This window comes from Salmo trutta, chromosome 12, assembly GCF_901001165.1.
Source record: "Salmo trutta chromosome 12, fSalTru1.1, whole genome shotgun sequence".
Classification (NCBI taxonomy): domain Eukaryota; kingdom Metazoa; phylum Chordata; class Actinopteri; order Salmoniformes; family Salmonidae; genus Salmo; species Salmo trutta.
The window spans coordinates 60064791-60082531 of NC_042968.1; the positions used below are offsets into that span (position 1 = coordinate 60064791).

Below are 17741 nucleotides of genomic sequence, written 5' to 3' on the forward strand. Positions count from 1 at the left end.
TCGTTTATTAAGGGAATTATATTATTGTCTTTTCATTACAATCCACTCAGTGAAAAACAGAAAGGACAGGAACAATGACTCCCCAAATCATATTATTGCTGGTGCTGTGGGTTGCCATATACAAAGCCAGAGCATGGACCCAGGGGCCAAAGGGGGGATGGAGGCTGGAAAGGGCCAAAACCAGGGGCCTATGGGTTGGGAGGGGATTGGATCGGAGAGACAGAGGTGGGAGACCTCACAGTGTTTCTTGGACATATTTGTCTTGGAGCCCCCACTCAGTCTGCTTTAAGTTTGTGCTGGAAAGTGTTTGTGCAATCCTCCACCGATGCACCCTAAGTGTGTGTATGTGTCCAAAAGTTAACCCAAAAGCTTTAGTCATCTCATATCCAGTATCCTGAGTGCCTTGTGAAAGAGCTTGGCACACGTTCATTCATCAATATGGGAAAGGGGTCAACGCTTTAAAGGGATAGTTACTTTGAGGTGATTTGTGCCCAGAGTGTGGATTGTGGTCTTCATTGGCCCAGCTACTTTCAGGCAAGGGAACACACCAGTCATTATGTCATTGGGTGAACTATCCCTTTAAATGCTAAATTCTCGTAAAGATGACAGTGTAAACCCCATTCTCTATTGCATTAACCATTAGTCTGTGTGTGATTGTCGTGTAGAGGTTAATAGACATGTTCCCAGAACTGTGTTCCCAGGAATGGAAATATAAAGTGAGGGCGCCAGCTGGTTTTCACTGTGATAGCCTGATTGCAATGTCTTAGCCTGTGTGTGTGTGTGTGTGTGTGTGTGTGTGTGTGTGTGTGTGTGTGTGTGTGTGTGTGTGTGTGTGTGTGTGTGTGTGTGTGTGTGTGTGTGTGTGTGTGTGTGTGTGTGTGTGTGTGTGTGTGTGTGTGTGTGTGTGCGTGTGTGTGGTGTGTGAGACAGCCTGATTTGAGTGTTTAAGTAAGAACCCACCCAGTACTTAGATTACTGTGACATCATCTGTATACTTTATATTTGATCTTGGCAATGAGCACCTTAAGTGTATGTGTGTGTTTGTGTGTGTGTGTCTCTGTCTTTCTCTTGCTCTTGCTCTCTGTCTCACCATCAGCTGTTCTTTGATATTGTATCCCCATCGTTTGTCTAACTGTTGATACATACACTCCAACTCAAGTCAAGTAAAATCTCTCTCTCTTTCTGTCTCGTTCTCTCTCTGTGTTTACTCTGCTGTATTACAGTGTGTTGCCCGTAGCTTGGTGTTGTAACTGAACATGATCAGCAACTGGGAGTTGCCCTGTGTTGTTGAATCGATGCCAGGGACAGACTGACAGACATTTAAAAAAATATACAGTACCAGTTAAAAGTTTGGACACAACTACTCATTCCAGGGTGATTCTTTATTTTTTACATTGTAGAATAATAGTGAAGACATCAAAACGCCCTCAGACTAACCATCAAACAGGCAAAGCGTCAACACAGGATTAAGATTGAATCCTACTACACCGGCTCTGATGCTAGTTGGATGTGGCAGGGCTTGAAAACTATTGCGGACTGAAAAGGGAAACCCAGCCGCAAGCTGCCCAGTGACGCGAGCCTACCAGACGAGCTAAATGCCTTTTATGCTCGCTTCAAGGCAAACAAAACGGAAACATGCATGAGAGCACCAGCTGTTCCCGACGACTGTGTGATAACGTTCTCGGTAGCAGATGTGAGCCAGACCTTTAAACGGGTCAACATTCACAAAGCCGCAGGGACAGACGGATTACCAGGATGTATACTCAAACCATGTGCGGACCAGCTGGCAAGTGTCTTCACTGACATTTCCAAACTCTCCCTGACTGAGTCTGTAATACCTACATGTTTCAAACAGACCACCATAGTCCCTGTGCCCAAGGAAGCGAAGGTAACCTGCCTAAATGATTACCGCCCCATAGCACTCACATCGGTCGCTATAACGTGCTTTGAAAGGCTGGTCATGGCTCACATCAACAGAATCATCCTGGATACCCTAGACCCACTCCAATTCACATACTGCCCCAACAGATCCACAGATGACACAATCTCAATCGCACTCCATACTGCACTTTCCCACCTGGACAAAAGGAACAGCTATGTGAGAATGCTGTTCATTGACTACAGCTCAGCGTTCAACACCATAGTGCCCACAAAGCTCATCACTAAGCTAAAGACCCTGGTACTGAACCCCACCCTCTGCAACTGGATCCTGGACTTCCTGATGGGCCGTCCCCCAGGTGGTAAGGGTAGACATCAACACATGGTAAGAGTAGACAACAACACTGGGGCCTCTCAGGGGTGCATGCTTGGTCCCCTCCTGTACTCCCTGTTCACCCACGACTGCGTGGCTAAACATGACTCCAACACCATCATTAAGTTTGGTGATGACAACAGTGGTAGGCCTGATTACCGACAACGATGAGACAGCCTATAGGGAGAAGGTCAGAGAACTGGCAGTGTGGTGCCAGGACAACAACCTCTCCCTCAATGTGAGCAAGACAAAGGAGCTGATCATGGACAACAGGAAAAGGCGGGCCGAAGAGGCCCCCATTAACATCGATGGGGCTGTAGTGGAGCAGGTCGAGAGTTTCAAGTTCCAACAAACTATGGTCCAAAAACACCAAGACAATCGTGGAGAGGGCACGACAACACCTTTTCCCCCTCAGGAGACTGAAAAGATTTGTTATGGGTCCCCAGATTCTCAAAAAGTTCTACAGCTGCACCATTGAGAGCATACTGACCGGTTGCATCAACACCTGGTATGGCAACTGCTCGGTATCTCACCGTAAGGTACTAGAGAGCGTAGTTCGTACGGCCCAGTACATCACTGGGGCAAAGCTTCCTGCCATCCAAGACTTATATACTAGGCGGTGTCAGAGGAAAGCCCAAAAAATTGTTTAAGTCTCCAGTCACCCAAGTCATAGACTGTTCTCTCTGCTACCGCACAGCAAGCGGTACCGGAGCACCAAGTCTCGGACCAAAAGGATCCTAAACAGCTTCTTCCCCCAAGCCATAAGGCTACTGAACAATTAATCAAATGGACACCCAGATTATTTACATTGATACCCCACCTCCCCCCCATTTGTTTTTACACTGCTGCTACTCACTGTTTATTATCTATGCATAATCACTTTACCCCTATTTACATGAAAAAATTACCTTGACTAACCTGTACCCCGTACATTGACTCGGTACCGATACCCCCTGTATATAGCCTCGTTATTGTTATTTTACTGTGTTACTTTTTATTATTTTTTACTTTAGTTTATTTGGTAAATATTTTCTTAACTCTTTCTTGAACTGCATTGTTGGTTAAGGGCTTGTAAGTAAACATTTCACGGTAAGGTCTACACATTTTGTATTCAGCACATGTGACAAATAAAGTTTGATTTGATTAGAAAACTATGAAATAACACATATGGAATCATGCAGTAACCAAAAAGTGTTAAACAAATCAAAATATATTTTATATCAAGAATCTTCAAAGTAGCTACCCTTTGCCTTGACGACAGCTTTGCACACTCTTGGCATTCTCTCAACCAGCTTCATGAGGAATGCATTTCAATTAACAGGTGTGCCTTGTTAAAAGTAAAATTGTTGAATTTCTTTCCTTCTTAATGCGTTTCAGCCAATCAGTTGTGTTGTGTCAAAATAGGGATGGTATGCAGAAGATAACCCTATTTGGTAAAATACCAAGTCCATATTATAGCAAGAACAGCTCAAATAAGCAAAGGGAAATGACAGTCCATCATTACTATAAGATATGAGGGTCGACCAATGCAGAAAACTTCAAGAACTTTGAACGTTTCTTCAAGTCCAGTCGCAAAAACAATCAAGCGCTATGATGAAACTGGCTCTCATGAGGACCGCCACAGGAAAGGAACACCCAGAGTTACCTCTGCTGCAGAGGATAAGTTCCTTAGAGTTAACTGCAACTCAGTTTGCAGCCCAAATAAATGCTTCACAGAGTTCAAGTAACAGACACATCTCAACATCAACTTTTCAGAGGAGCCTGTGGGAATCAGGCCTTCATGGTCGAAATGCTGCAAAGAAAACCACTACTAAAGGACACCAATAATAAGAAAATACTTGCTTTGGGAAAGAAACACGAACAATGGACATTAGACAGGTGGAAATCTGTCCTTTGGTCTGATGTCAAAATTTGAGATTTTTGGTTCCAACCGTTGTGTCTTTGTGAGACACAGAGTAGGTGAACAGTGGTTCCCACTGTGAAGCATGGAGGAGGAGGTGTGATGATGTGGGGGTGCTTTGCTGGTGACACTGTCTGTGATTTATTTAGAATTCAAGGCAAACTTAACCAGCATGGCTACCACAGCATTCTTCAGTGATACGCCATCCCATCTGGTTTGCGCTTAGTGGGACTATCATTTTGTTTTTCAACAGTGTTGGACCGCAGAGTGAAGGAAAAGCAGCCAACAAGTGGTCAGCATATGTGGGAACTCCTTCAAGACTGTTGGAAGAGTATTCCAGGTGAAGCTGGCATTCCAGGTGAATGCCAAGAGTGTGTAAAGCTGTCATCAAGTCAAAGGGTGCCTACTTTGAAGAATCTAAAATATGTTTTGTTATGTTCAACACTTTTTTGGTTGCTACATGATTCCATATGTGTTATTTAATAGTTTTGATGTCTTCACTGTTATTCTACAATGTAGAAAATAGTTTTTAAAAAAGAAAGAAAAACCCTTGAATGAGTAGGTGTTTCAAAACTTTTGACTGGTACTATATGCTCCACCTTTATCTGTACAGGTACGTCAATTAAGACCAAATTCTTCTTTACAATGATGACCTGTCCCCCACATCCTTCTCGTATTCCACTACAGCTGTATCTGTGCCCTATCAGTCCTTTCTTCAATGCAAACATAACATCATGGTCTTAGTTGTCAATAGTTCCATCAGAGATACTTAGACTCTTCTAAGATAATTCATAACACAGCTCCATCATCACAGCATCACAGCTGATGAGCGTCCACACACACACACAGTTTGTTTTACTATCCTTGTGGAGACCAAAACATTCATTTCCTTAAAAAAAAAACATATTTTCCATAACCCCTAACTCTAAACCTAACCCTAAACCCCTAACCCTAAAACTAATACCAAACCAGGACTTCTGGTCCCCACAAGGAAACCATACCAAACCACACACACACACACACACTTGTCTTTACCGGTGACATCAGGTATTGTGACAAACACACATGCCGTGTGTGTGTGTATATGTGTGAGTGGTTGAGTTCCCAGGGTTATAGGCTGTGATTGGGAACAGGTGAATGCATGCACATACACACCTGTTCCCTTCTTTGAGGACTATGTGTGCTTAATCTACAGTAGCTGTATTAAAGGCTGGTCAATGTAGCGTGTCTTATTGATACTAAACCTCTGCGTCCCTTATACTGCTGCAGAGCTGTTATTTCTCTCTCTTTGCCCCTCTATATCTCCCCACTCCCTCTCCTCCCCCCTTTCTCTCTCTTTGCCCCTCTATATCTCCCCACTCCCTCTCCTCCCCCCTTTCTCTCTCTTTGCCCCTCTATATCTCCCCACTCCCTCTCCTCCCCCCTTTCTCTCTCTCTGCCCCTCTATATCTCCCCACTCCCTCTCCTCCCCCCTTTCTCTCTCTTTGCCCCTCTATATCTCCCCACTCCCTCTCCTCCCCCCTTTCTCTCTCTCTGCCCCTCTATATCTCCCCACTCCCTCTCCTCCCCCTTTCTCTCTCTCTGCCCCTCTATATCTCCCCACCCTCTCTCCTCCCCCCCTTTCTCTCTCTTGCCCCTCTATATCTCCCCCACTCCCTCTCCTCCCCCCTTTCTCTCTCTCTGCCCCTCTATATCTCCCACTCCCTCTCCTCCCCCCTTTCTCTCTCACTGCCCCTCTATATCTCCCCACTCCTCTCCTCCCCCCTTTCTCTCTCTCTGCCCCTCTATATCTCCCCACTCCCTCTCCTCCCCCCTTTCTCTCTCTCTGCCCCTCTATATCTCCCCACTCCCCTCTCCTCCCCTTTCTCTCTCTCTGCCCCTCTATATCTCCCCACTCCCTCTCCTCCCCCCTTTCTCTCTCTCTGCCCCTCTATATCTCCCACTCCCTCTCCTCCCCCCTTTCGCTCTCTCTGCCCCTCTATATCTCCCCACTCTCCCTCTCCTCCCCCCTTTCTCTCTCTTTGCCCCTCTATATCTCCCCACTCCCTCTCCTCCCCCCTTTCTCTCTCTTTGCCCCTCTATATCTCCCCACTCCCTCTCCTCCCCCCTTTCTCTCTCTCTCTGCCCCTCTATATCTCCCCACTCCCTCTCCTCCCCCCTTTCTCTCTCTCTTGCCCCTCTATATCTCCCCACTCCCTCTCCTCCCCCCTTTCTCTCCTCTTTGCCCCTCTATATCTCCCCACTTCCCTCTCCTCCCCCCTTTCTCTCTCTCTGCCCCTCTATATCTCCCCACTCCCTCTCCTCCCCCCTTTCTCTCTCTTTGCCCCTCTATATCTCCCCACTCCCCTCTCCTCCCCCCTTTCTCTCTCTCTGCCCCTCTATATCTCCCCACTCCCCCTCCTCCCCCCTTCTCTCTCTCTGCCCCTCTATATCTCCCCACTCCCTCTCCTCCCCCCTTTCTCTCTCTCTGCCCCTCTATATCTCCCCACTCCCTCTCCTCCCCCCTTTCTCTCTCTCTGCCCCTCTATATCTCCCCACTCCCTCTCCTCCCCCCTTTCTCTCTCTCTGCCCCTCTATATCTCCCCACTCCCTCTCCTCCCCCCTTTCTCTCTCTCTGCCCCTCTATATCTCCCCACTCCCTCTCCTCCCCCCTTTCTCTCTCTTTGCCCCTCTATATCTCCCCACTCCCTCTCCTCCCCCCTTTCTCTCTCTCTGCCCCTCTATATCTCCCCACTCCCTCTCCTCCCCCCTTTCTCTCTCTTTGCCCCTCTATATCTCCCCACTCCCTCTCCTCCCCCCTTTCTCTCTCTAAGTTATTTTACACTTCATTTCTCTCTCCTGCAGAGGAGAACTCAGTTGAGGAGATTCTCTCGCTGTTTTCTCTCTCTCCTTCCCTGAGGAAAGGACATCTCATCACCTCTCCCCGTCTCTCTCTCTCTCTCTCTCTCTCTCTCTCTCTCTTCTCTATCACTCAATTCATCTCTCTCCGCACTCTTTCTCCCTTTTCCTCTCCTTTCTCTCTCCTCACTCTATTTCTCCTCTCTCTTATCACTCCCCACATCCTGGTCTGCTTTAATTACTATTTTCAGGCTGGGAGGGGGATGAGGGTGGTGTGCGTCCGTGCGTTAGTGCATACTGTATCAGTGTGTGTGTGTGTGTGTGTGTGTGTGCTCTGCAGAGTAGTGTTCTGCTGACTGCAGAAGCCCTACCTGGCAGTGTCAGCCAGTGCGTCAGCACCAGGGGATGGAGGGAGTGAATGAAGGGAAAGAAATAATTGAGGATCAATCAGAGTGACTGCGGAGAACCCACACACCACTCACCACATACCGCTCACACACACACACACACACACACACTGCTCACACAGAAACCTCTCACACACACACACACACACGCTGCTCACACGCTGCGTGTTTGCATGGCTGTGCTCACACACTCTTTAGGAGTAGGGGAAGGAGTGCGTGTATACGCTGTACTTTGAGATGGTGAGTCCTCCTATTCTCATTTTGGGATGTGTGTCTGTGTGTGTGTGTGGACAGGGCTGAAGATGGATATTGTGTGAGGGCGCTGGTGAGAAAAGTGTGTTTGGCAAAGTTTCCCCTCCGGCTGGCTCCCTGGGACGCGATATGATCCTCTCCCTGTGTGTGTAGTACTCTGTGTGTGTAGTACTCTGTGTGTGTAGTACTCTGTGTACTCTTCTTACAGAGTCTAGAGCTTCTTCGGTGTTCTACAGGAACAGGTACTCTGTGTGGTTGTGATTAGTGATATGGATAGTGATTATGTGAGATGTATATTTCACATGAATAGGTTATGTTGGTGATGATTGTGATAGAGTGATGCTTATGATGATATTGATACGAGTGTAACGGTGAGAATAATGCCGAGGGACGCTGATGATGATAATGATAAGGATTGAGATGATGAGTGGTAATGACATTGATGATGACAATGAGGGTAATGACTACTGTAGTTATCATGATTGTGATGATGACGGTGATGACAGTGAGAATAACTAGTTTTGCTTACTCATGCCATGCTATAAATCTTTCTGCTACTGCCCTATATATCTCTGGTGTGTGTGTGTGCGTGTGTGTGTGTGTGTGTGTGTGTGTGAATGGGGGGGTGGTGGGGGGGGGGGTGGTGGGGGGGGGGGGTGCTTGCTGTGACAAGGACACAGAGAGTGCTGCATTCCTATTGCAATCAGACTGCTCCAGAGGGAACTTACAGCACTGCAGATATATATTCTGTACAGAGGGATATTCTCAGGTCACACACACGCACATGCACACACACAACACACACAACACACTACAGACACACACACTTTACGGAGGCAGGTGTTTTGCTGGTATGTAAGGATTTCCTAACCCTCTCTCTCTTCCCCCCCTCTCTCTCTCTGTGCAGTGAGCAGATCCCGGGTGTAGTGACAGAAGATGCTTCCTGTGCTGATCTGTGCCCTGGTCTCTCTGAGCTTGGCCGACAACTTTGACACGGCCTACCCTGAACTGGAGCACTACAGAACCATCTATGTACAAGGTAGATGTGGTGGTGTATGACCATCAGTCTGCAATGATAGTCTAACACCTCTAATTGAAAGTCACTCTGGATAAGAGTGTGTGCTGAGTGGCTAAAATGTACATTTACCTGTCGCTGTGTTTCGTTTATGACACACACTCCTGGAATGTCTCCTGTGGTTCCATAGTATCATCTTATCTCTGTGTGTGTGTGTGTGTGTGTGTGTGTGTGTGTGTGTGTGTGTGTGTGTGTGTGTGTGTGTGTGTGTGTGTGTGTGTGTGTGCGTGTGTGTTTGTGCGCACGCCTGTGTGTGTGTGTGTGTGTGTGTGTGTGTGTGTGTGTGTGTGTGTGTGTGTGTGTGTGTGTATCCCCACGCACTGCAACTGTTGAATGAGAGAGATAGGGCAGCTATCTGGGGTCTTGTTTTCTCTGATATCCTATCTGCTATCTCTCTTTATTTGGGCTGTAGAGGCAGATTGCAGGTCAGATATGTCCCTGTTTGTGCCATGTTTAGAAAGCAGGTGCAGTGAATGTGTATTGGCTACTGTACTCTTTCTGCAGTGACGATATAAAGGCGGTTTTACTACACACAGTAGGTAGAGTGTGGTACCCAGCAGTAGTATGTCGGGTGCAGCTCTCCAGCTAAAGCAGTATCCTGTACTGTGTGTGTGGTAAGCAGTTCTGTTGAACTTTTGTGTAGAAATTAGCTTCAGGATCGATCGTAGTTTCAGGAGGCAGATTCACTGAGTTGGCTGGAGAGAGGAAGTGCTAACTCACTCCTATTGTCAGTATAGGACTCCTATAGGATCAATGTGCCATCAGTCAGTCAGCCTAGCATGGGTTCGTATGGTCCTAACAGGGATGTACAGATGTAGGATCTTAATTTGATCACTGTTTTATTGCTGAGAGTAGTGTATTCAAGGTTTAAAAAGTTAGTGTATTTAAGGTTTAAAAAGTTTTCTAAGGTTTTCAATTTCCACTTTAAAAAGTCAAGACTTGATTTGCCCTAACAGAAAAATGTATTAACCACTACAATTCTGATTTGGGGATCATAATACAGAGGAGGGTCACAGCAGGTCTTTAAACCTACCCCTCAACCGTGTATGAAATGTATGCATTCACTACTGTAAGTCGCTCTGGATAAGAGCATCTGCTAAATGACTAAAATGTAAATGTAAAAATGTTATGTGCTGCACCAATTGTATTGAAGTACTGTAGAAACCAATCATTGTTTTTGAAAAAGTGAAAGTTGCTTCTGGTGGGTGATTGAAATGGAAGTTTAGCTTGTAGCAGTGAGACTATAGAACCTTACTGTACCAGTAAAACGTTGTGTACCCAACAACGCTGCCACTACACAGGTTGACTGAGGACGCTCCGTTGTGTACATTACATAGTGCCTCCAGATATATTAGAATCATCAATTTTCTCCACACCAGGAAGAGAGGATTAAATAAACATCAAACACAAGATGAGGTAGTGATGGAATGCACAGTTAAGCTGTATTAGAGAAAACCAGATTCTGTTTAAGGAGGTGGGGGTGTTTAGAGCAACAAGCTCTCACAGTCTCACTGCAGAATTAGACGTCTATCCACCTTCTCCAAACGTACAATTTCGAAGTGTTTTTGTTGCTCCTGCTTCTCTGTAACATTCATCCTGCTGCTCTGTATCGTTCAATTTCTCCAAACGTCAAATTTCGAAGTTAAGGGTTAAGCTTAGGCACTCATTGCGAATGGTTCGGCTAAGGCTAAGGTTTGGGATAGGGTTAAAACATTACGTTTAGGCACCCATTCCGAAGGGTTAACGTTTGGGAAAGGGTTAAAACAAAAATGTAAAACTAGTTTCCACAACTGGGATCAAACACCCAACCTTCTGAGCCAGAAGTCACCTATCCACCACCCTAATCCACAACACCCTACTTGACGGTACTAACGCTCACTGTTTCCCCTAGTGGCCTGTTTTGAAGGCATTTCCCGACATCCTCAGGACGTGGATATATGTCCAATTTCGACGTTAATAATCTCCCTGGTTTGGAGTGATTTTTATACCTGGTGTTGGAAACAGATTGGTTTGCATGTGGATGTAAATATATGTTAATGAGACCCTAAGTATAATGTTATTATGTGTGGTTGACTGGCAGTAGCTCATATTATTACTATATCTATAAACATCATAATAAACACATTATTATCTCAGTCAGATTTTTGGAACCTGATATTTGACTCCAGGGGTTCTCCTAATACTCTGGTCCCTTACATTAAATCAGCATTACACAACATGCTACATTATAATATATATTTTAAAAATACAATGTAGAACTATATTGTTTAAATCAAAATTAAACTAACATGGTTTTTGTGACAGGGCTGAACAACAGGGATGTTGTAATTCACTTGGGATAAAAGAGATGGGAACTATTTAGCTATTGAGCAAGCCTCTGTTTCCGAGCCCAGATCTTGCTAATCGATTTCATATGGCATAACGTGATAACAAACAGGTTAAATACCATTCAGAGAAGAAAAAAAACAGCCAATTTTTTGATAAGATACAGTGAACCAAACAATGGGTTAGTGTTGTTGTTGAAGTTAGGAATAGAGAGTGAGAGAGATACTGTATGAGAGAGAGAAAGAAACAGAGAAATGTACAAAGAGAGAACCACCCCTGTATTACTAATGGTTTAACCCATTCCTTTATTTCAGAGAATGGCCCTCAGCTCTCTGTGGTGACGGAGCAGTCCAAGGTGGTGTCGAGGCGGGGGGGTAATGCCACCCTGCCCTGTAAGTTCCACAGGGACGCGTCACTGCCGGCCAACCCCAAACTGAGGATCAAATGGACTAAGCTTACCTCAGACTACCTCAAAGAGGTGTGTTTACACTTGAACCAATGTCATAAAACTATAATCAAAATAACTTTTCCATATAATACACTACTTTTGATCAGAGTCTGGTCTAAAATAGTGCACTATGTGGAATATTTTGTCATTTTTTTTACCTTTATTTAACTAGGCAAGTCAGTTAAGAACAAATTCTTGTTTTCAATGATGGCCTAGGAACAGTGGGTTAACTGTCTGTTCAGGAGCAGAACGACAGATTTTTACCTTGTCAGTTCGGGGATTCGATCTTGCAAACTTCCGGTTACTAGTCCAATGCTCTAACCACTAGGCTACCTGCCGCCCCACAATAGCCTATATTATAAAAGAGACTAGGACAGGGGTAGGCAACTAGATTCAGCCGGAGGCTGATGTTAGTCGGTTGATGGTCGGGGGGCCGGAAGATAATTATAATAATTTGTACACTGCAAATTGACCACAACTACGCCCAAAAAGAGATTGTATTTGAAAATAAAAACCATTTCATATCTTTATTGCGTTAATACACAAACTATTGTTTTATTTCTGGGAGTACTTGTGAACAGATTTCCTAAATTAAACAAGTTTTTGCTGAATTCCTGGTGATTTTACTGTCTTTTTTGCCAGGAAATCTAATTCCCCCTTAAAAATATACAGTACCAGTCAAAAGTTTGGACACGCCTACTCATTCAAGTAGTTTTTCTTTATTTTATACTATTTTCTACATTGTAGAATAGTAGTGAAGACATCGAAACTATGAAATAACACATGGAATCTTGTAGTAACCAAAAAAAGTGTTAAACAAATGAAAATATATTTTATATTTGAGATTCTTCAAAGTAGCCTCCCTTTGCCTTGATGACAGCTTTGCACACTCTTGGCATTCTCTGAACCAGCTTCATGAGGTAGTCACCTGGAATGCATTTCAATTAACGGGTGTGCCTAATTACATCTTCAGCACCACTCCAACATCAACATATGTGAAAATTGCGCTTTTCTAGGTTTTGTAGTAAAACAGATAGAGGAAGATAAGTTTCTAATGACATCATCAGTGTGCATCGTGTGATTTTAACCAATTATGAGTAGGCATTGCTAATGTCTATTAATTGGTTGATGATGACATTAGAAAACCTTATCTTCCTCAATCTTTTTTACTATAAATTTATTGAAACGTTTTTTTTTTCTTCGTACCCATAGGAGTGTCATTCCACCAATTCGATGCATTTTGAGAAGTGTAACTTGGCCCCCCAAAAAAATGTCGCCAAATATTTACATTCTATCATAAAGAGCACAAATGTTCAACTACATAAAACAATACATTTTTCCATCTCAAGAGGTTAAATAAAAAACATTATTATAGTAAGTGCCCATAAGTGCCAAATAAAGTAACAGGGTTGACCGTAACAGGGTTGACCGTAACAGGGTTGACCGTAACAGGGTTTTCATTTTAGATCAGCCATAAATCCTCTTGCGACGGGGAATGGAAGTTTTTTGTGTGCAACAGGGAGGGGCAATTGAATGGAGGCTTCACAACAACAACAAAAAAACATTTCTAGCCTGTCTATCAATGGGTAACAGGGAAGTGTTATGCTTGTACCAATCAAACACCAGAAAATGGCAAAAAAGAGTTGCCCAGCTCACCTGCTTTTACACTACGATTTGACTATTAGATGTTCAATTTAAAAAGGAAGCTTTTCACCATATTAAAACGAGAGTTCTGTTCACTTAACAGGGTTGACCTTAAAATGAGGGACAGATGTAAATGTAGACTAATCACATTAAATAAATAATCATCTTCAAAATGGACTTTGTCAAAGCAACAAAATAACTAGGGCTTTACGATTATGGTGAAAACTTGGAAAAATGTTGAAGATAGGTGGGTTTAAATCTTTCTAGAATTCACACAGGGTGCAAGGAGGGACATGTCCAAATGCTGAATTATTCATATTGAAAATCTGATTTATTGAATTCCCCATGCGTTCTATATTAAGAGGAACTTCATTTCATGTAACAGGCTTTTACAATTCAAAATTGGTGCACAATTTCTACTTAATATATCAAAGAGATGCAAAAGGCACTCATTTCGTGGAATAACCTCGGAACTAACTGATGCCATCACTTACAAATCCTTCTTCTTCTTGTTCCAGGTGGATGTCTTCGTTGCCATGGGTTTCCACAAGCGGAGCTACGGACGTTTCCATGGACGCGTCTACCTACAGGACTCGGCCCCCGCGGATGCGTCGTTGGTCATCACAGAACTCACACTGGAGGATTATGGGAGATATAAGTGTGAGGTCATCGACGGGTTGGAAGATGGAACAGGTGTGGTGTCTCTGGACCTGCAAGGTAACACACACTTGAACACACACAAACACACAATTTCACAGTGTGCGTGTCCTCACCGCAGTCTGTCGACCCAACAGCTAGTATTCAATATGGACTCTGTTTGACAAAGTTTTTGAGAGAACCGTCCTTTGGTAAAGTCTATTTACTGTGTAGCAGCCTGTCCTTGTCTAAATGGCCCAGGGTTCTGGCTATATATAGCACCGCGAGCTGAGACTACCCAGGAGGACTGTCAGGGGCACACACACGTCAGGCCGGAGTAATGGAGTTCATCATTTAGGTTTCCATTCCTGGCACACCTCCATGGAACAGGGTATAACGCCATGCATCACCCAGCTAGACCAGCTCCATTATATATGAGAATGATCAACTATCACTGCCACCATCAATCTGGAGCTACAGCTACCCACACACATAATGGACTAGAAATTGTAGGATTTGAGCAAATGCTATAAGCTAATGGGGTTTAGCTTTTTTTTACAACTTGTGTTATGTTTTCCACCTGTTTAAGATGAGTACATAAAACCCCAAAGCAAATGGATGTTTTATGATCTCCTGTCTCTCCTCCCTCTCTCTCTCACCCTCTCTCTCCTGTCTCTCCTCCCTCTCTCTCACCCTCTCTCTCCTGTCTCTCCTCCTTCTCTCTCACCCTCTCTCTCCTGTCTCTCCTCCTTCTCTCTCACCCTCTCTCCTGTCTCTCCTCTCTCTCTCTCACCCTCTCTCTCCTGTCTCTCCTCCCTCTCTCTCACCCTCTCTCTCCTGTCTCTCCTCCCTCTCTCTCACCCTCTTTCTCCTGTCTCTCCTCCCCTCTCTCCCAGGTATCGTCTACCCCTACTTCCCTCGGCTGGGTCGTTACAACCTGAACTTCTTTGATGCCGAGCGGGCGTGTCGCGAGCAGGACTCCATCGTGGCGTCTTTTGACCAGCTGTACGAGGCATGGCGTGGGGGTTTGGACTGGTGCAACGCTGGGTGGCTAAGTGACGGATCCGTCCAGTACCCCATCACCACCCCCAGGGAACCCTGTGGGGGCAAGAACACTGTTCCCGGGGTACGCAACTACGGCCTCAGAGACAAGGAGAAGAACAGATACGACGTGTTCTGTTTCACCTCCAACTACAAAGGTGAATGTGTGTGTGTGTGTGTGTGGGGGGGAGATGTGTGTGTGTGTACATGTGTATCTAACCTTCTCCCTCCCTTTCTTAGGGCGGTTCTACTACCTGATCCACCCCTCCAAGCTTACATATGACGAGGCTGTGCGTGCGTGTCAGAAGGACGGAGCTCAGATTGCCAAGGTGGGCCAGATGTACGCCGCCTGGAAGCTATTGGGCTACGACCGCTGTGACGCCGGCTGGTTGGCTGACGGGAGCGTCCGTTACCCCATCACCCGCCCCCGTAGGCGTTGCAGCCCAACGGAAGCTGCCGTGAGGTTCAACGGCTACCCTGACAAGAAACACAAGCTGTACGGAGTCTACTGCTTCAAGGGCCACAACTGAGAACCCCAATACGCTCTCACACACACACACACTCACACACACTAGAGAAGCTAATACATTTACAGAGAGTAGGATGGAGAGGGAGATGGGAAGAGGAGTTAAGAGAGAGGGAGGTCATATAGGGGAAGTTACTGATATAAAAAATTTAAATAAAACATTCAAACTGTGATATTTTCTTTTTAGATACAGTAAAACGAGAGGTGTGAGAGTAATTTTAACAAACCATGTTTTTTTGTAATCTGGGACCTGATAGTGTATGTTATTTTTACGTAGGAACAGAAAGGGACGATGGATTTGGGGAAAGGGTTGGTGAGAGGGAGGGAGGGAATGGTGGTGGAGAAACAGATGATGTCACATTGTCCCAAAGTGACATCGTAAGTGGACGAGGCATACCATAGCTTGAAGGAAGTCCTTGGACTGAGAACAACCCAGTAAAGCTTCTGATAACTGAACTGATACCTTTGGGCGCTTACCTTTTCTGTTCAATTAAACCCAGGACAAACAAAAGAGCAACAATATTCACACAAACACAAAAAGCAAAGATAGCGTAGCTCAAGCTATTATTATTATTATTATGTTATAGAATGCAACTACAGCACAATGAACATCCAGTCTGCTGTCCATCTTTGCAGGGTGCTACAACAGTGTCATGTATTTCACCATCATTTTGACTAGTTTATTTAATAATGTGTGTGGACCAAACATCATTCTCATCATAGAAATTGATTAAAAAAAAGAAGAAAGGAGAAGCCAACCATTAGCATTGTTTAGTTTCTTTTTTACTATGAATATGTAGAATGTGAGTATCTAGAATTGTATTTCTGTTTATGGATGTCTTTTGATATAGAAATATTGTTTTATTTTCTGCGCTACGCTATCCCAGAGTTCTGTGCTCAGTCACAGGGCTCAAGTGTTGAAACTAACCTCAGAAACATACAAACGAGGAAACCATAATACAAATGTTGCACTGGACAATGTTTATGTCAGAAGACTTACGGTGGCCTAGAAGGGACAAGGTAAACCGCATTTAGTCCTCAGCAGCAACACAAAATGCCTGGCAATAGTTGTCTTACTGAGTAGTATTGTGACACGCAGACCTGCAGTATAATATGTATGTTAAACACTAGTTTCTGTGCCTCTATATACATCTTAGCCTCTAGTTTAGAAACACAAGGCATGCCTCTGAGCTTTTATACACAGCAGAAAGCCAAAAGCAACACTTGCAGTGTAAATCCCCATTTTTTCAAAATATTTTTTTTGGTGCTATTTTTGACACAAATAGTTTCTTATAGTGAATGAGTAGACCCAGTGATATCTGTGAAACTGGTTGTTTGAGCACTGACAAGCTGTTAGCTAGCTAATGATGCCATGTTAGTCTGCATGGCTAAGCTAAGCCTCAGGCCAACAGCTCAGGCATATCTATTTATCTGCATGAACACAGAGCCTGCGATACCCTCGCTCACCACTACCAGTGCAGCCCATTCTAGACTAGCCCAGTGAATTGGCCAGATAATCATCCTATTTAAAAACACCATTGGTTCCTGCAGGTACAGTAAGAGACTCCCATGTTAGAACAACACAAGGACTGACGTACACTAGCTTAAGAGCCTTACAGCAACGCTAGCTGGCTCCAATAGAATGTTAGGTCATTCCTGGGGTGTTAGGTTAGCTATACTTGGCTCGACCTGACATAGTTTGCTTATTGTTGAGTTAGCAAGACTTGGCTCTACCGTGTCCTATGACAACTGCACTCAGAGGTGAGTACAGGAACGCTAGTGGAAGGAGCAAAAAACATGGACCGTTATCACAAAGACCTGCTGGACAGACACATATATTTATATTGAAATTAGCCTCAGAAACTATGTTAGTACGAAAAATATGTACACTACCGTTCAAAAGTTTGGGGTCACTTAGAAATGTTCTTGTTTTTGAAAGAAAAGCAATTTTTTTTGCCCATTAAAATATTGAGACTGGTGTTTTGCGGGTACTATTTAATGAAGCTGCCAGTTGAGGACTTGTGAGGCGTCTGTTTCTCATACTAGACACACTAATGTACTTGTCCTCTTGCTCAGTTGTGCACCGGGGCCTCCCACTCCTCTTTCTATTCTGGTTAGAGCCAGTTTGCGCTGTACTGTGAAGGGAGTAGTACACAGCGTTATACGAGATCTTCAGTTTCTTGGCAATTTCTTGCATGGAATAGCCTTCATTTCTCAGAACAATAATAGACTGATGAGTTTCAGAATAAAGTTCTTTGTTTGTAATCGAACCCACTAATGCTGATGCCCCAGATACTCAACTAGTCTTAAGAAGGCCAGTTTTATAGCTTCTTTAATCAGCACAACAGTTTTCAGCTGTGCTAACATAATTGCAAAAGGGTTTTCTAAGGATCAATTA

At 44.4% G+C, this 17741-nt stretch overlaps 1 protein-coding gene across 2 annotated transcripts in view; it reads left to right on the top strand.

Moving 5' to 3' along the window:
* Positions 1 to 16069, top strand: part of hapln1b (hyaluronan and proteoglycan link protein 1b) — a 31398-nt gene extending 15329 nt beyond the window's left edge. Inside the window, exons 1-6 of one of the 2 annotated variants that reach the window (XM_029768975.1) lie at positions 7434 to 7636; positions 8556 to 8687; positions 11363 to 11526; positions 13659 to 13857; positions 14673 to 14975; positions 15058 to 16069. In XM_029768975.1, coding sequence (XP_029624835.1) covers positions 8585 to 8687; positions 11363 to 11526; positions 13659 to 13857; positions 14673 to 14975; positions 15058 to 15347 — 1059 coding nt within the window. In that variant the 5' untranslated portion in view covers positions 7434 to 7636; positions 8556 to 8584 and the 3' untranslated portion in view covers positions 15348 to 16069. Of the gene's footprint in view, positions 1 to 7433; positions 7637 to 8555; positions 8688 to 11362; positions 11527 to 13658; positions 13858 to 14672; positions 14976 to 15057 lie in introns of those variants that run through there. The other variant, XM_029768974.1, reaches the window with a different exon arrangement.
* Positions 16070 to 17741: the final 1672 nt, after the last annotated feature.